Genomic DNA, 19130 nt, shown 5'->3' with positions numbered 1-19130 from the left:
CTTGCATTTGATTTGAACCTATCTCCCTTCAGTTTCTCTGAGTGCCCCCTCGTACCTGTCGTCCCTTTTAGTCTGAAGAACCTGTCCCTGTCCACCCTCTCTATGCCCCTAAGTATTTTGAAGGTCTCTATCATATCCCCCCTGAGCCTCCTCTTTTCCAGAGAGAAGAGCCCCAGTTTATCCAGCCTCTCAGCATATGGGCAGTTTTCCAGCCCTCTTACCAGTTTCGTTGCCCTCCTTTGGACTCTCTCAAGAACTGCCATGTCCTTGAGGTGCGGCGACCAATATTGAACGCCCAGATGTGGGCGCACCATCGCTCGATACAGCGGCATGATGACTTCCCGCGTCCTGGTTGATATGCCCCTCTTGATGATGCCCAGCATCCTGTTGGCTTTCTTCGAGGCTGCTGCACACTGTGCGGATGGTTTCATGGATGGATCCACTAGCACACCCAAGTCTCTCTCAAGTCCGGTGTCTTCCAGCAATCTCCCCCCCATTTTATACTCGAACAACGGGTTCTTTTTCCCTATGTGCATGACCTTGCATTTATCTACGTTAAAGATCATTAATTTGAGTTTTTAAGAGGCCCATAGCATGCCTGGTTGCATCATCCAGGCTCGCCATGTGAATCCTACGCAGGCTGTGTAACTCCTGGGATAGGGATAAGAACATAAGAATTGCCGTTGCTGGGTCAGACCAGTGGTCCATCTTGCCCAGCAGTCTGCTAACGTGGCGGCTCTTAGATCAAAGACCAGTGCCCTAACTTAGGCTAGCCTTACCTGCGTATGTTCTGGTTCAGCAGGAACTTGTCTAATTTTATCTTGAATCCCTGGAGGGTGTTTTCCCCTACAACAGCCTCCAGAAGAGCATTCCAGTTTTCTAACACTCTCTGGGTGAAGAAGAACTTCCTTACGTTTGTATGGAATCTATCCCCTTTTAACTTTAAAGAGTTCCCTCTCGTTTTCTCTACCTTGGAGAGGGTTAACAACCTGTCTTTATCTACTAAGTCTATTTCTTTCATTATCTTAAATGTTTCAATCATGTCCCCTCTTTCTCCTCTTTTCAAGGGAGAAGAGGCCCAGTTTTTCTAATCTTTCACTGTACGGCAACTCCTCCAGCCCCTTAACCATTTTAGTCACTCTTCTCTGGACCCTTTCGAGTAGTACTGTATCCTTCTTCATGTATGGCAACCAGTATTCCAGTACTGGACGCAGTATTCCAGGTGAGGGCTTACCATGGCCCGGTACAGCGGCCTGATAACCTCATGATTGCTTTGACTGCCTCCCAATATATAACAGGGCCCACACCCTCAACCGAATTAGTCTGAACATAGTCCTCCCATTTCTTTTTAAAATAGAAAGGAAAATTAACATCCAAATAAAGGTGTGGAGACATCTTCCAGATATGAGTGGCAGTGGGTGGGCTATATTGCAAAGATAAGCCTAGCAGTGCATGGTCAGACACCAAGGGCTCCAGAAGCTGCACCGCTGTCAATTTGGGAAAGAGCACTTCCGATATAAGAAGATAATCGATCCGCGTGTACACCGTGTGTGGGTAATAAAAAGAAAAATCGTACTCAGCCGGATGCATGATACGCCAGGAATCCAATAGGCCTAGTTCTTTCATGAGAAAATTCACCCCTTTGGCAAAGTGACCTTTCGATGGCGATTTGGCGGTTTGCAGTCCCAGGCGGGATTGGCTACTATATTAAAATCCCCTCTCAAGATAAGGGAATTGAAACACAGCGGTGCCAAAAGACCCACCAGAGAAGAGAAAAAGCTATGTGAATATGTGTTGGGGGCATAAACATTGCAAAGTATTAAAGGGTGACCCCATCAAAATGATGTATCTTCCCTGAGGGTCTGCAATTTGCTGATGGATATGAAAGGGTATATTTTTGTGTATAAGTATGGCTACCCCACATTTGCGAGCTGTGAAAGAAGCGTACCCCACTTGTCCCACCCACTCCCTTTTAAGTTTAGCATGTTCATTGGGAGTCAAATGAATCTCTTGTAAAAAAGCTAGGATCTTGGTGCGCTTAACTTGTGAGTGAATCCCATCTACATTAAGAGATTTTACATTCAGATGTGCCATAACATGATAGAACCAGTTTTCAAAAGCCAGAAATAAAAACCATTCCTCAGAGTGGAAGGGGATGTTCCAGCCATTTCCCCCTCCAACTCAAACAGAGTCACTGCTAACAGTAAAATAGAGAAAAATGGAACCACAGCAACATGCGGAGACCGGACCATACACACTTGGATCGCATATATAACCCACCCACCCCATACACTCCCTATCCCCACCAAGTCTCTCCCCTCCCCTTCTCGAAACAAGGCATGGATAGACCATGCAAAATCCCAAAGTAGAAAAGAGCAATAAAAAGCTCCGGGCCATGCCCAGAAATACACTAATAGAACAGTGCATTATTTTGGACTCCATAATGGAAGAGTCAACCAGCTATATCAAGCAGAGGCAAACAAAACAGCAAGGCCTAACAAAGACTGTCTGAGGTGGCCACCGGGTTCTCGCCTAGCCAGATAGCGCCCCAAGTGGACCACAGGAAAACTGGTAAATTATCCACTAAAAGAGTCAAAAAGAAATTCAGGTAATTAGTCAGATTATTGCTCAGGGTTCTTTATTCCTCACTTGTGCAAAAACAGAATGGCAAACAAGAAACAATAAAAAAAACTCAGATAGAAAATCAGGATATACAAAAGTCCCTGTGCCTCAGCAGTTTCAGCACAGCCTTCTGAAACTAGGCCTCACCTGGGCCTAGGCCTTATTCTGACCTAGCATTGGGCCTTACTCAAAACGGAATTCAAGACCAGCTATCATAGTGCATTAACATTTACTACATTGCTTTCCCAAAACATAAATATGAAAGAACAGGTTCAGGAGGCCCTCAGCTCTGCTCCTGAGCTAGGGCAGGAGAACTGTCAAGTTTGTCATCCAAGCTATACATAGCATTCATATAATCCCACCCGAGATCTTGACAAATTTCTCCCACAAATACAATTCTCAGTTCCTGTGAATTACTAAATTCAAAATAAAAATCATAACCTCACAAGGCAAAAACAAAACTGAGAGAGTTCCAGTAACAGTCTTTATAGCACACAAGAAGATGTCCTCTCCCCACCCCCCCACCTGGGGCCTTGAGTTGGGCCTCAGCAGTGCTGTGAGTCCATGCAGCAAAAAGAAAAAAAAAACACCTCCTTTTCCAAATTAGTCCCCGGCAATTGTCCATACAAAACCCTAAACCAGCATTCAAAAACAAAACAGTTCAGAACAGTGGCTTGCTTTGGAAACTTCCAAAAACAAACAGTTTTAAAGTCACTTGGCCTTACAGGCCACTCCTATTTCCATAGCCTCAGGTTCTGGAAATACCTGTTCAAAAACCTCTATTTGTTCCTCTTGAGGTAGGGCTTCACCTTTCCTGCACAGAGCTATCTCATCCACCTCTATGAGTTCCAGATTATTAGGTTGCTCTGGTCTGGCTGGCTGGCTGCTGAGCAGTGGAGAGATAACCTGCCCTTCTCCTTGTCCTCTCTCTCTGAAACAAACACTGCTGGCTTTTCAGTGTGTGAGCCCCACCTGTTCTCAGTGTGCCTGCACTGCTCTGAGGCTCCTTTGGGCTCCCTCTGTGGATGTCTGTGAAAGTGCAAGGCTTTCTCACAGAGGTATTTTGCCTTAACCTAATGTTAACAGGTTTGGAGACAAACCTTTCAGAGCTAGGCTGAGTCTCCATTTCCTCTACCTCTGAGCTGTCAGAAAAAAAAACCTCATTTTCAGCCAGGTTCTCCCTAGTATAATTTGGGAACCTAGACTGCTGTGCTTTTCTGGGCTTAGGAACAACTTTTCTGGCCTTAGTTCTAACTTTCCTGGGGATTTTAAATGGGAACATGTCAGGCACAGAGTCTGACTGGTCACAAGGTGTAACATAGAAGAAAGATAACAATCAATAGCGTACAACATAGAGCAGTAGCCGGACCCTTGAACAACAGAACATCATGCCATGAAAGTCTGAAGCAATACCATATAGCTTAAAACAAAGAAATCAGTAAGTATAATAATCAGTAAAAGAGGCAAAGAAAAAGTAGTGTGAAAGGGAAGGAAACAGACATTGGGCAAGAATGGTAGGCTAGTGGAAAAAAGGAAAAGCTCCAGAGTGGGCCTGGCGAGTGTCCTCATCCAGCAGACCAGGGTAGTCCCGAATACAACCAGTGCCAAATCAGATCTTGATGATAGAAGTCAGCTTTGAGGGAACCAGGCTCAGTGGATGCAGAAGACTCCGTGTAATAGAGCAACACACCAGTAAGTCCTCTCATAGCCCGGCGTGTAGCAAGTTCAGCAAACAGCAGAGGCAGGTGAAGTGCAATGCAAGGAAAGGCGAAGTGACCCGCAAAGTGGACAACTGGCAGAGCCCCCATGTCGCATGCTTGCCCTAGAAGGGCAGCATGTCAAAGGCACGCAGCCCGACCCCCAAAAGGAAACTCAGCCTCCAACAGTGAAAAATCTCAGGCAGCACCATGTTCCTCACTATGGGGTGCTGGTAAACATAGAAACATAGAGTATGACGGCAGAAAAGGGCTGTCGGCCCAACAAGTCTGACCACTCGAAGAACCCTCCCTCTAAGAATTTCCCGGAGCGAACCCACTCCAAGAACCCTTCCTCAACAAGAACCCTCTCTTTAAGCATTTCCCCGGAGCGAACCTACATGTTTATCCCATTGTCCCTTGAAATCGAGTGCGTTACTGGCCTCAACTACCTGACGTAGAAGACCATTCCATCGATCAACCACTCTTTCGGTGAAGAAGTATTTCCTGATGTCACCATGAAATCTCCCACGCTTGAGTTTGAGCGGATGCCCTCTGGTTGCCGTGGGACCCGTAAGGAGGAAGATATCTTCCTCCACCTTAATACGGCCCGTAAGATATTTGAATGTCTCTATCATGTCACCCCTTTCTCTGCATTCTTCAAGAGAATATAACTGCAGCCTGCTTAGATGTTCTTCATATGGGAGATCCTTAAGTCCTGAGACCATCTTAGTGGCTATACGCTGAACCGACTCCATTCTCTTCACATCCTTTTGATAATGTGGCCTCCAAAATTGAACACAGTACTCTAGATGAGGTCTCACCATCGACCTGTACAATGGCATTATGACTTCAGGCTTACGGCTGATAAAACTTCTCCGGATGCAACCTAGCATTTGTATAGCCTTGGCTGAAGCTTTCGCCACCTGATTGGCAGTTTTCATATCTTCACTAATGATTATACCCAGGTCTCGTTCTGCGATGGTTCTTGTTAAGTTTTCACCATTCAGGATGTATGCTCTGCAGGGGTTATTGCTACCAAGGTGCATCACCTTACACTTTTTGGCATTAAAACTCAGTTGCCAAGTATTAGACCATTATTCCAGTAAAAGTAGGTCCTGCCTCATAGTGTCTGGCACGGTTGCGCTACCCACAATGTTGCATAGTTTAGCGTCATCCGCAAATAACGCAATTTTACCTTGAAGTCCCTGAGGTAGATCCCTTACAAAGATATTAAATAGTATCGGACCCAAAACCGAGCCCTGTGGCACTCCACTGGTCACTTCCGACATTTCCGAGGGAGTACCATTTACTACCACCCTCTGAAGTCTGCCACTAAGCCAGTCTTTAACCCATGCAGTCAATCTATCTCCCAGACCCATCGTATTCATCTTGTTTAACAACCTATGGTGTGGGACACTATCAAAAGCCTTACTGAAGTCTAAATACACAATATCCAGGGATTGTCCACCATCCAGTTGTTTTGTTACCCAGTCAAAAAAGCTTACCAGATTGGTTTGACAAAACCTTCCCTTTGTAAATCCATGCTGGTGGGGATCCCTCAGTCTTTCGTCGTCCAGAAACGTATCCAATCTGTTTTTAATCAACGTTTCCATAAGTTTACACACTATTGATGTGAGACTCACCAGTCTGTAATTTTCAGCCTCCAACCTGCTTCCCTTTTTGTGAAGCGGAATGACGTTAGCAGTTTTCCAGTCCAAGGGGACTTTTTTTCCCTTGCTTAGGGAAAGATTGAAAAGCCCGGCTAACGGTTCCGCCAGGACATCTCTTAATTCCCGAAGAACTCTGGGGTGTAGATTATCCGACCCCATGGCTTTGTTTACTTTTAGCTTCGATAGTTTGTGATAGACGTTGCTCTCGGTGAATTCAAAATCTCAGAACGGGTCCTCCGAGCACCCTCTTGTCTGTAGCTGCGGTTCGAATCCCGGCACCTCACAGGTAAAGACTGAGCAGAAGTAGCTGTTGAGTAGTTTGGCTTTATCTGAGTCTGAGTCTACAAAGTTACCGTCAGGTTTCCTTAGGCGCACAATCCCGTCTGTGTTCTTTCTTCTGTCGCTAACATATTTGAAAAAGAATTTATCCCCTTTTTTAACCTGCCTAGCTATATTTTCTTCCATCCGGAGTTTGGCATCCCTGACTGCTATTTTAACAGTTCTGGATTTTACCAGATAGGTGACAGGAGAGGGGGTGGGAAAGATGCCTGGATCTCTCACGACAGATGGACAGTGAGAGAGAGAGAGGGAGACTTGTTGCCATTAAGGGTGGAGAAAAGTTGGACTCTTGGAGGGACATAGAGAGATGTCGGTTGGGGAAGAGAATGAGGTCTGGCTGAGAGAAAGCACGTAGGAGGAAGAAAGTGTTGGACTCATGAAGAGAGAGTGAGAGATAGATGGGAAGGGCAGAATGGAGGAAAGGAGAAATGTCACACTCGGGAAAGAAGAGAGGGCAGAGAGTTAAAAGTTGGTTGGGGAAGGGAATGAGGACTAAAGGAGAGGAAGCGTGCAGGAGGCAGAGAGAAAGAGATGTTGGACTGGTGGAAAGGAGGGAGAAATGTGGCAGTAGAGGGAGTGGGAGAGATGCACCCTGGAACTCTCTTTCCCCACTCCCTTTGCAGCAAGGGAGGGAATGAGAGACGAGCAGTGAGAGAGAGAGAGGGAGACATGTTGTCAATGGAGGTGGAGGAGAGGAAGAAAAGTTGAACTCATGGAGGGAATGAGAGATGTTGGTTGGGGAAGGGAATGAGATCTGGAGGAGAGGAAGCATGCAGGATGCAGAAAGAAAGAAATCTTGGATGCACAGTCAGAAGGAAGTGCAACCAGAGATTCATGAAATCACCAGACAACAAAGGTAGGAAAAATGATTTTATTTTCAATTTAGTGATCAAAATGTATCCGTTTTGAGAATTTATATTTGCTGTCTATATTTTGCACTATATTTGCCTATTTTTCTATAGTTGTTACTGAGGTGACATTGCATATTTTAAAGTCATCTGCCTTGACCTCTTTGGAAAAAAAAAATTGAATATAAATGATAATTAAACATTTTCACTGCGTAGTGTTTTTTAAATTTTATGGTTACCATTATGTATTAAGATTGAGTGTATATTAAAAATGGATGCAAGAAATTGCATTATAATTAGTACTATTATTATGGGAGTGGGGTCAGGGATGGAGGTGGCCGGGTCTGGAGCAGAGCTTGGGCAGGGGTAATCATTTTATATTTGTTAGACTTAGGGGGTACTTGGCTTGAAGAAGTTGAGAAACTATGTAACCTATGTGAACTGGATGCAATTCTCCTGCAACACAAATAGATGGCAGTCGCAACTGTTGCCATTCAGTTTCAGTTATCATCTATTCACAAAGCTTTCTTCTTTTCAAGCTCTGTCAGAAACCCATCACCCATTGTGGGGGAAATGGGTGGTTCGTGTCTTTTTAGGTAGTCTTTATAACGTTGTGATATAATAGCTTGTCATGTAATGTCTGTTTTTTTTCCTTGCCTTAGGTCATTGACTTACTTTGTACTGGATGTGAATACTGCAGGTACAAATGGTACCACTGGGTATGTCTGTGTGAATGAGTCACTGCTGGCAGAGGCTAGGAGGCTGCAAGATGTTCTCTCAGTATGGTAAGCACACATTTACTGTGGGATTTAGAGTATTTACATGTGTAATGTGGGTTATCCTTTCTCTGTCTTGATTTTACATTTCTTTTTTTTTTTTTAATCTTTATTAATTTTAAAATATAAATAGTGCAATACAATGAATTTAAACATAAACAAATCAAGAAACACACTTTAGTTCAATCATCTTTATTGACATTTTAGAATTTATACATAACAGTCAGGCATAAATGACCACAAGTTGAAGCAATGTGCAAATAATTCAAAAAACATTCATTTTCTCCTCCCCTCCCCCATTTCTGCCTGAACACTTCATAACTGTCCTTAATTTCAGAATATGTCCCAATGCAATAGGTGAGACATTTCTAGACCAGGGGTAGACAATGAGAGCCGCAATCCAGTCAGGTTTCAGGATTTCCCCAATGAATATGCATGAGATCTATTTGCATGCACTGCCTCCATTGTATGCAAATAGATCTCATGTATATTCATTGAGGAAATCCTAAAAACCTAACTGAATTGCGGCCTTCATTGCCCACCCCTGTTCTAGACAGATGGGCTTTTCCCCCATAGCCACATGCTGCTACAGAAGAAATCCACTCCGCTTGTATCCTCTGGCACAGGAGTATCAGCAGCTTTTGGATCAGCCCACGGTGGATTCTTTGGTGTCGCAGGTTACTAAGCACACCTCTCTCCCCAGTGAGGGTGGTGCATTAAAGAATGTGAAGGATTGTTTGGCAAAGGTCTGTATGACCTCATGGATTCTGTGATGGACCGTTGCTCTAAGACTCTGCTTGATAGTAGATCCAGACCCTCCAGGGGTTCTGGTCATTCTCATTTTCATGGCTCACAACACTCTAGACCACATGCAAATGCCATGTCTCAGAGATTTTTACAGGACTCTCAAAGACAGTATGCTGGCTACAGGCGTTCCCAGCTTTCCACCTGTCATTCTGCACCCTCTGCTAGAAAGGCTCAATGATGCCAGGCCATGGGATTCCCCTGTGCGGATAGGGGGCCGGCTCTCAGCATTTCTTCCTGCCTGGATGCACTTTACGTCCGACAGTTATCTCAGTGTCTTGGACATTATTTGGTCATGCTATAAGCTGGAATTTACCCACCCTCTTTCAGATCAGTTCATGGACTCTCCTTCAGGTCACCCAGACAAAGCGCTCAGGGTTCAGGTCAACATTCAGTGCTTGCTGGATATTCAAGCTATAGAGCCAGTACCGCCTGACCTTTTGGGCTCAGGCATATATTCTATATACTTTATTGTGCCAAAGAAAGGCTCAGAAGATTGAAAGCCTATTCTAGATCTTCAGCACGTGAATGTGGCGCTCAAGGTTCCCCACTTCCGAATGGCGACTGTGCATTCGGTCATTGCAGCAGAGGCCCCAGGAGAATTTCTTACCTCTCTAGATCTCGCAGAGGTGAACTTGCACATTCCCATTTTTCTAGCCTACACAAAATTTTGCGGTTTCGTGTTCAGTTCTCAGCCCTGCTCTTTGGGCTGGCGACAGCACCCTGGACCTTTCCCAAGGTAATGGTGGTAGCTGCAGCTTACTTGCTAAATATGGGTCTTCAGGTTCATCCTTACTTGGATGACTGGCTGATCAGAGCTCCCTCATTAGATGAGGGACAGCACACAGTGGAGCGGGAGCTCCAGGTGCTGGAGAACCTGGGCTGGGTTGTCAACTTCAGGAAGAGCCTTTTGATGCCTATGCAGTCACAGGAATATCTGGGAGTCCTCTTCAACCCAACGGCGGGCCATATCTATTTACAAGAAGTCCACAGGCAGAAACTGTATGCCTAGATTTCTTCCCTTCTGAAGTGGCTGGCTCCTTCAGCTTGAAATTATCTTCAATGTCTGGGATCCATGGTTGCCACATTGGATGTGGTTCCTTATGCAAGGGTGCACATGCATCCTCTTCAGCATGTTTTGCTCTCTCGGGCTCCACACAGACCCCTCTACCTTGGACTCTGGAAGCCCAAGCAAGCATGGACTGGTGGCTTCTCCCACAATCACTCCGCAGGGGCGTACTGCTACACATTGCATCCTAGATCGTGGTGATGATGGATGCCAGCCTTTGTGACTTGGGGAGTCCATTGCAATCGTTGTCCTGTTCAGGGGCGTTAGATGCCCTCATAACGAAAATGGTCAATAAACCGGTTGGAGCTCAGAACCATTCGACTAGCTCTAATGAGATTGCAGAATACTCTGGAAGGCCAAGCGGCCAGGGTCTTCTCTGACAATTTGATGGCAGTGGCCTATGTCAATCACCAGTGAGGGACCAGCAGTACTCCTCTGGCTCAGGAAGCCCACCTTCTTTTTCTTTGGGTGGAATGTCATCTCCTAGCACTGATGACAGCTCATGTGATGGGAGTAGAGAACATTCAAGTAGACTTCCTAAAAAGATAGACTCTGGATCTGGGTAAGTGGGCCTTGTCCCCAGAGGCATTTCAAGTGATAGTGGGGCACTGACCTCATGGCCATGGCAAGAAACAAGAAAGTGGATCGCTTCTTCAGTCGATGATCTGAGCCTTCAGCACTGGTTTTGACACTGGTGCAGCTGTGGCCTCAGGAAATTCTCCTATATGTTTTTCTTCCTTGGCAGATGATCAGCCTGGTCATTTGGAGTATCGCGGCTCATCTGATGCTGAGCACCTATCCATATCTTCTCACGCAGGGTCCGGTCTCCATGGAGGATCTGAGTCACTTTGCTCTTGTGGCATGGCTATTGTATGCGCAGCCTTAGAACATAAAGGATATTCTGCCCTGGTTGTTGATACTCTTCTGAAGTCTAAGAAGTCCTCCACGATGTTGGCTTACGCTAAGGCATAGAAGGCCTTCCAACATTGGTGCGCCCAGGACCAGGTTGACCCTTATTCAGCTCTGATCTCGCTAATTCTTGCCTTTCTTCAGGCTGGTTTGGATAAAGGCCTCATTGTGTCTTCTTTTCGGGTCCAAGTGATCTTTCTTGGTGTCTCATCCTGATGTTGCTAGATTATTGAAGGGGGCTCTTCATGTCAGACCTCAGGTTAAGCATCCTTTCCCTTCCTGGGACCTTAACTTGGTGTGGTCTAGCTTTATCAAGGTTCCTTTTGAGCCCTTTCGAGATGCTTCCCTCTTGAATTTGACGCTCAAAATTGTTTTTCTGGTTGACATTACTTTGGCGCTGCATGTGTCGGAACTTCAAGCTTTGTTTTGCAGAGATCCTTTCCTCCATATTTCAGAGGCAGGGGTTTCCCTTCGGACAGTTCCTTTCTTCCTGCTGAATGTAGTTTCGGCTTTCCATGTTAATCAGGAAATGTGTTTTCCTGCCTTTCAGCCAACAGGTTCCAAGTCACAGAACCGCCTGTTGAAGAAACTGTATGTATGCAGAGTTCTTCTGCATTATCTGGAGGTCTCTAACGAGTTTGTCTCTCTGACCATTTGTTTGTGCTGACTCATTCATTTAAGGGAGATGCTCCCGCTTCCAAGGCCTCAATTTTCAGATGAATCCATAGGGCCATTGCGTCAGATTACATTCTTGCTGGGAAATAGTCCCCTGTTTCCGTCAAGGCACATTCTACCAGAAGTGTGGCTTCTTCATGGGCCAAAGCCAAATCTGTCTCCCCTGAGGAGATTTGCAGGGCAGCAACATGGTCTTCTCTTCACACGTTTGCCAAATTCTATAGAGTGGATGTAGCGGCAAGAGAGGACTCCACCTTTGGGTCCTCAGTCTTAAAGGTCAGCGCAGCAAGCCCACCCTAGCTTTTTGGAGACTGCTTTTGTATGTCCCATCTGTCTAGAATGTCTAACTTATTGCACTGGAAAAAGAGATATGTATTTACCCTAGTTAACTCTTTTCCAGTAGACAGGAGAGACATTCTAGACTCTCTCCCAGTTCTTCCTGCGCCTGCTTACAGTTTTCAGTATGTTTATGCTTCTCCAAGCTGATTCTTGAAGGCCTTTCGGCCCTGGGGGGCTGAGAAGAATTTGTATATATGTTTCAATTTATTGTTATATGTTTTAATTTATTGGTGAGTAGTTTCTGAGCTCCTTTGAAGCCTGTGTTAGCGGATAACAGTACTGTTACTTTTTGAGCATAACAATTTGTTTAAGCCTGTTGGCTCTACGTGTTTGGGTACTAACTATAGATGGAGCTAGAGAGTCCATTGAAGTGCAACAGAGGCAGAATGAAAAATCCAGAGTGGATTCCTTCTGCAGCAGCACGTGGCTATGGGGAAATAACCCACCTGTCTAGAATGTCTCGCCTTTCTACTGGAAAAGAGGTTACCAGGGTGAGTACATAATCTTTTAAGAACTTTTTATTGAAGAACTAGAAAATATTATACAGTAACCATCAAAACCTTCTGAAAACCACACTTTGAAAACAGAATAGATGACTATTCCAAGATGACAGAGCATTTTTTTTATGCTGTCTAAATTCAAGCTTAGATGTTTTGCAGAAAACATCCAAACATCCAGTAGGAAAAATTGCCATTTCCAAAACAGGAAAACATCTTATTTTTGAGTTTTGAAAATGGCTATTTCCTAGATGTGTTTGTCCTCAGTGTATCCATCTTTTTGAACCATTTTCTCCCTCTCTCATGTGCAACATTTTTCACCACTGCCCACCAGTCCCATGCCCAATTCTCCTTCTATCACCCCTCTCTAGGATAATGCCACAGTCTCCCTCCATCACTATGTCCAACATTCCTCCCCTTTGCATCCCCTTCAATCTGCCCCTCTCTACCACCATATCCAGCGTTTCTCCCTCTCATTCTTCTATTCCCCATGCATCTCTACCTCACTCCTCTCTCTGTTCCCAATTTTCCTTTCTTTCTTCCCCATGTGCAACCATCTCTCACTCACACACTCATGCCCATCAGTTCTCCCTTTCTATTCCCTCCCTCCTATGTCCCAAGTTATTGTCCCTATGTGTTGAGTTTTTGTCCCCTCCCCCCACTCCTCCCCCAAAGCCGCCAGGGATCCCTGTCTGTCTTCTACTGAAGCCAAAGTCACCGCCAGCAGGGATGTCTCCCTATCTGCCTGCCGGCTGCAGCACCCCCACCCCTGAAGCCAACCCTGCCACCAAGCCGGAGCTGACACACTCTATGTCCCCAGCAGCAATTCCGCGCTGGGATGGCCTATGGCGCATGCAGCGACTCACACGCTGCACGCGGCCTGCTCACAAGCCTTACCTCCAACGTCAATTATGACATCAGAGAGAAGGTTCTGGGCCAGTCAGGCAGTGTGTGAGTTGCTGCACCCGCTGTGGCCCATGCCTGCGCGGAGTTGCTGCTGGGAGGAGGATGGAGTGTGTCGGCTCCGGCTTGGTGGCAGGGTCAGCTTCCAGGTTGGGGGTGGTGCAGTGGGCGGGCGATCAGACAGGGAGGCAGGGAAGGATCCTCGGTGGTGGCTTCAGCGAGGGGACAGGCAGGGATCCCCAGCAGGAGGCAAGGAGGGATCCATGGTAGGTGGCCAGGCCGCTTACCCCCAACAGGTGGCCTGCGTACCCCCAAGGTTACGTGTACAGTGTGTTGAGAAACACTGCCCTAGGGGGCACTACAGTGAACTTCACATACCAGGTCAGAGGTACACATCACACCATAACCCCCTTACATTGTCTGGGGAGTCTTCCAAAACTCACTTCCAAAACTCACCCAACTATGCACCACCACAATAGCCCTTATGCATGCAGGGGTCACCTATATGTCAGTACAGTAAGTTTTGGCAGGTTTTGGAGGGCTCACCAGCGTTCTCCCTAGTGTCTTTTAGCTGGGCACCCGGCTATCTTCTTCCAATAACACGCTTCCCCCTCAGGAGTAAGTAACATTTTGAAAAAAAAATTCCGTGCCGGCATTTTCTCTTATGCTATGTCCCCTTCCCTCAGGGTGTCTCTCGCACACGTCCTTTGTAACATTGTAAACTGCTCAATGAATGGTATATCAAAAATGAATAAACATGGAAAATTTCCATTCTGTTAACCCAATTTCCCCCTGATCTGGCATCTTTCACCTCCTCTCAAACCAAAACCCATTCCAATCCAACCTCATCTCCAACCCCATCTCCAACCCCCCTCTCGACTCAGCATCTCCCCTCTTTCCCATCAAACCCAAACCAAACACTATTCCCCCTCCATCTGGCATCCCGTCTTCTCTGTGTAAATACCAACCCCCTCCGGATTCTGCATATTACCCCACCCTGTTAAATCTTCCTCCCCTCTGGAATATCCCCCCAACCTAAATACAACTCCCCCCCTCGATCTGGTATCTTTTCCTCTCTCTCTCTCCCCCTCCACCCTGTGTCCTACCTTAACACTTGTCTATGAGGTCTGGCAGCAATTCACACAAGTTGCCAGGTACCAGCCCGAAGCTGCAACTTCCTATTTGCGGCAGGGCAGGATGCGGGAGATGGAAAGAAGTTGTGGTAGAAGGAGCGGGACGTTGGAGAAGCAAAGTTTTGGGTGTTGTTGGAAACTTCACAGACAGGTTTGTAGGTAGGAAGCGGAGATGGGGCGTTTGAGAATGAGGGAGGGAAGTCGGGCTGCGGACAGGGAGACTGGGGGGAGAATGGGAGAAAGAGGAAGAGATGCCAAACCATGGTGAGGGAGAAGACAAAGAGTGAGAGAGACAGAAAGACCTGGAACAAAGGTGGGAGGACTCGAAATGTTAGCAGAAGGAAGATTGAGAGAGGGAAAAACCTGAAACAAAGGAGGGCAGAAGAGAGGGGGCAGATATTGGACTTGAGGGTGTATAGAGGGAAAAGAAAGAGATTGCAGAGAGGTGGAAAGATTCAGGATCAGGGAGAGAGGAAGGAAAGAGAGAGAGGGAAAGAAAGACCTGGAACAAAGGGGAACAAATGCTGGACCAAAGGGGAAAGACAGGAGGCAGATGCTGGACTATAGGGGATGCAGACAGAAGAGAAAGAGGAGGAGAGACCCTGAGGAAAAACAGAGAGATGCAAGATCATAACAGAGGAGGGAGAGAGAGGGAGACATGTTGCTAAAAGGGGTGCAGGAGAGAGGAAGGACTCATGGAGGGACAGAGAGAGATGTTGGTTGGGGAAGGGAATGAGGTCTGGAGGAGAAGAAGCATGCAGGAGGCAGAAAGAAAGAAATGTTGGATGCACAGTCAGAAGGAAGTCCAGCCAGAAACTAATTAAATCACCAGACAACAAAGGTAGGAAAAATGTTTTTATTTTCAATTTAGTGATCGAAATGTGTCAGTTTTGAGAATTTATAATCTGCTGTCTGTATTTTGCACTATATTTGTCTATTTTCTAAGGACCATATAAATTCCCTCGTCAAGAAATGCTTTTTTAGTTTACGAATGTTGAAGAAGGTTAGACATCTTTTTCATCATCGACATTTATCTGTCTTGGTCCAATGAATCAAATTATCTCGACTAGATTATTGCAACGCTATCTATCTTGGCTTCACAAAGATCTGTCTCCAAAGATTACAATTAATCCAGAATACTGCTGCGAAGCTGATTTTTGGCTACTGGTTTATCTTAGAATTCAATTCAAATATGCTTGCATCTCTTTCAAAATTTTATATGGCATTTTTATTCCCATCGTTCCCTTATTATGGAATGCTTACATAGTAACATAGTAGATGACGGCAGATAAAGACCCGAATAGTCCATCCAGTCTGCCCAACCTGAATCAATTTAAATTTTTTTAAAATTTTTTTCTTAGTTATTTCTGGGCATGAATCCAAAGCTCTACCTGGTACTGTGCTTGGGTTCCCACTGCCGAAATCTCCATCAAAACCTGCTCCAGCCCATCTACACCCTCCCAGCCATTGAAGCCCTCTCCAGCCCATCTTCCTCCAAATGGCCATATACAGACCATGCAAGTCTGCCCAGTACTGGCCTTAGTTCAATATTTAATATTATTTTCTGATTCTAGATCCTCTGTGTTCATCCCACGCTTCTTTGAACTCTGTCACCATTTTCTTCTCCACCATTTCTCTCGGGAGTGCATTCCAGGCATCCACAACCTTCTCCGTAAAGTAGAATTTCCTAACATTGCTCTTGAATCTACCACCCCTCAAACTTAAATTATGGCCTCTAGTTTTACCATTTTCCTTTCTCTGGAAAAGATTTTGTTCTACGTTAATACCCTTCAAGTATTTGAACGTCTGAATCATATCCCCCCTGTCCCTCCTTTCCTCTAGGGTATACATATTCAGGGCTTCCAGTCTCTCCTCATACGTCTTCTGGCGCAAGCCTCCTATCATTTTCATCGCCCTCCTCTGGACCACTTCAAGTCTTCTTATGTCCTTCGCCAGATACGGTCTCCAAAACTGAACACAATATTCCAAGTGGGGCCTCACCAATGACCTGTACAGGGGCATCAACACCTTCTTCCTTCTACCAGCTAAGCCTCTATACAGCCCAGCATCCTCCTGGCAGCAGCCACTGCCTTGTCACAGTTTTTTCACCTTTAGATCTTCAGACACTATCACCCCAAGGTCCCTCTCCCCGTCCATGCATATCAGCTTATCACCTCCCAGCATATACGGTTCCTTCCAATTATTAATCCCCAAATGCATTACTCTGCATTTCTTTGCATTGAATTTTAGTTGTCAGGCATTAGACCATTCCTCTAACTTTTGCAGATCCTTTTTCATATTTTCCACTCCTCTTCAGTGTCTACTCTGTTACAAATCTTGGTATCATCTGCAAGAAGGCACACTTTTCCTTCTAACCTTTTAGCGATGTCACTCACAAACATATTGAACAGGATCGGCCCCAGCACCGAACCCTGAGGGACTCCACTACTCAACTTTCCTTCCTATGAGCAACTTCCATTAACCACCACCCTTTGGCGTCTGTCCGACAACCAGTTTCTAATCCAGTTCACCACTTTGGGATCTAACTTCAGCCCTTCAAGTTTGTTCGACAGCCTCCTATGAGGAACCATATCAAAGGCTTTGCTGAAATCTAAGTAAATTACATCTTAGAGATTTTCCTTTGCAAGAGGCATCCAACAATTCAAACTATCCCTTCATTCTAGAAAAGGAATTAAAGGAGTTAAGATCTTCAATCAGTCTCTGGCCTTTAAACTTTCTCAACTATGGAATGAATTCCCTTTAATTCTGGGGAGCCCCCAGTTCTTTCTAATCTTTCTGTAAACTAAATCTAAGTAAATTAAATCTTACAGATTTTCCTTTGCAAGAGGCATCGAATAATTCAAACTATCCCTTCCTTCTAGAAAAGGAATTAAAGGAGTTAAGATCTTCAATCAATCTCTGGCCTTTAAACTTTCTCAACTATGGAATGAACTCCCTTTAATTCTGAGGGGCCCCAGCTCTTTCCAATATTTCCGTAAACTTCTAAAAACTTTTCTATTTGCCAAACATTTGGAAAACTAATTTCTTTGAAGTCTTTGCTATTACTTTCTTTAGTTTTTATTTAATTATTTGTAAACTTTCTTTAATTTTTATCTAATTGTTGTAAACTGAGTCGAGCTTCCTTAGGTTGATGACCCGGTATATAAAGTTAAGCTTTAGTTTAGTTTGTTACTGAGGTGACATTGCATATTTTAAAGTCATCTGACTTGACCTTGAGCAAGCTGCCCTTTAAGGAACAGATACTTTTCAGTAAGGGCCTTGATAGCCCCATGGCCAGTGTGGCAAATCACCGTCCTATGTCTCTGCCATAAAGTCAATCTCACTGACCTCCGGGAAGGAGTAGGAGCAATTTTCATCCCTCTCGTCATTCTCAACAGTATAACCAGGGGGCCTCTGTGCAGAGATCCTTCCAGGGTTATAAATAGCAATTCAGCAGTTCCAGATGCCAGCAATCATCAGGGTCTCATGTCAACCCTCCCTCCAAGAAACCCCAACGAATTCCAAAGCAATGCCCTGTTCCTGATTGGCTGAAGAGCTAAAAAAAAAAAAAAAGCACCGCTTTGAGGTAGGCAGGTGGGAATCAGGGCAGGATTAATTCTTCGAGGGCCCCTAGGCACACAAGTACACTGGACCCCTTGGCCTTTCCCCACCCCCATTTATCTGTTTTTTTTATTTACACTTGTATTTCTTTCTTTTTTTAAATTCAAAACAAAGATTAGCATACCAGTGCACAGTTTTTCTTCTATGCCACCCCCAGACATCTCTGAACAAATTCCCCTTTCCATACCTATATAAAAGTGTTCAAATATATTGTAAAGCAGTAATACTATCCGAAATGTAAGTCTATATTAATAACCAAGTTTACGACTCTCAACTGCCTCATTCTATGTCGACCAACTGTAACCCATATGTATGTATAAACAACCAAATCTGTAACTCCTCTAGTATGTTCCACTCCATGTATGTTAACTTGTAACGAAACAATAAGCCAAGCAGTCCACCAAAGAATCCAACATGAAACAAAAGAAGATTGACAGACAATAAGGAGATTCAAATCAGGTTTATTCAAGGTGCTCCCAAGAACCATGCCTAATGCATTTCGCCAAACAAGGCTAGTCAACGCTAACAGAAAACCATGTTTTTCATACACACGGAACACAGATACACCCTCACCCAGTATGGAATAAGTAATCACAAACTAAAAATAGAAATATGTAGATAAAGGTTAAATTGAACCGCCTAGAAGCCAAACTGCATACAGTGAAACACCAAAGAAACAATGACACATAACCCCCTAATACTCTGCAAAATATAAATATAGCAGATGTAAATTTGAAGAAACTGACACATTTTGATCACTATTGAAAATAACATCATTTTTCTCACCTTTGTTGTCTGGTGATTTCATGAGTCTCTGGTTGCACTTCCTTCTGACTGTGCATCCTTTCTTTCTTCCTCCTGCATGCTTCCTTTCCTCCAGACCTCATCCCAACCAACATCTCTCTTTCTGTCCCTCCATGAGTCCAACTTTTTCTTCCTCTCTCCCTGCCCCTTCCCTTTCTTTTTCTCTCTTCCTGCCCCTCCCTTTTTCTCTCTCCCTGCCCCCTCTTTCTTTCATTCTCTCTCCCTGCCCCTTTCTTTCTTTCAGGCTTTCTTTCTTTCTTCCTGCCCCATCCCCTTTCTTTCTTTCTATCTGCCCCACCCCCCGCAGCCACCACCACTGCTGCTGATTTCGCCAAGCCACCGCCATGATTTCTCCCTGCTTCCCCGATGCAACGGGCCCACAAGCCTTCCTGCTGACGTCAATTCTGATGGGGGGAGGAAGGTT

The 19130-nt window shown here is 45.1% G+C and overlaps 1 protein-coding gene across 4 annotated transcripts in view; it reads left to right on the top strand.

The window, feature by feature from the left end:
• Positions 1-19130, top strand: part of HPN (hepsin) — a 181032-nt gene that overhangs the window by 83311 nt on the left and 78591 nt on the right. For all 4 annotated transcript variants that reach the window (XM_033963177.1, XM_033963174.1, XM_033963176.1 and 1 more), the window contains one exon: positions 7839-7961. In XM_033963177.1, coding sequence (XP_033819068.1) covers positions 7839-7961 — 123 coding nt within the window. The remainder of the gene's footprint in view (positions 1-7838; positions 7962-19130) is intronic.

The sequence above is a fragment of the Geotrypetes seraphini genome, chromosome 11, assembly GCF_902459505.1.
Source record: "Geotrypetes seraphini chromosome 11, aGeoSer1.1, whole genome shotgun sequence".
In the NCBI taxonomy this organism is placed as follows: Eukaryota; Metazoa; Chordata; class Amphibia; order Gymnophiona; family Dermophiidae; genus Geotrypetes; species Geotrypetes seraphini.
This window is presented reverse-complemented; position numbering and strand designations above follow the sequence as displayed.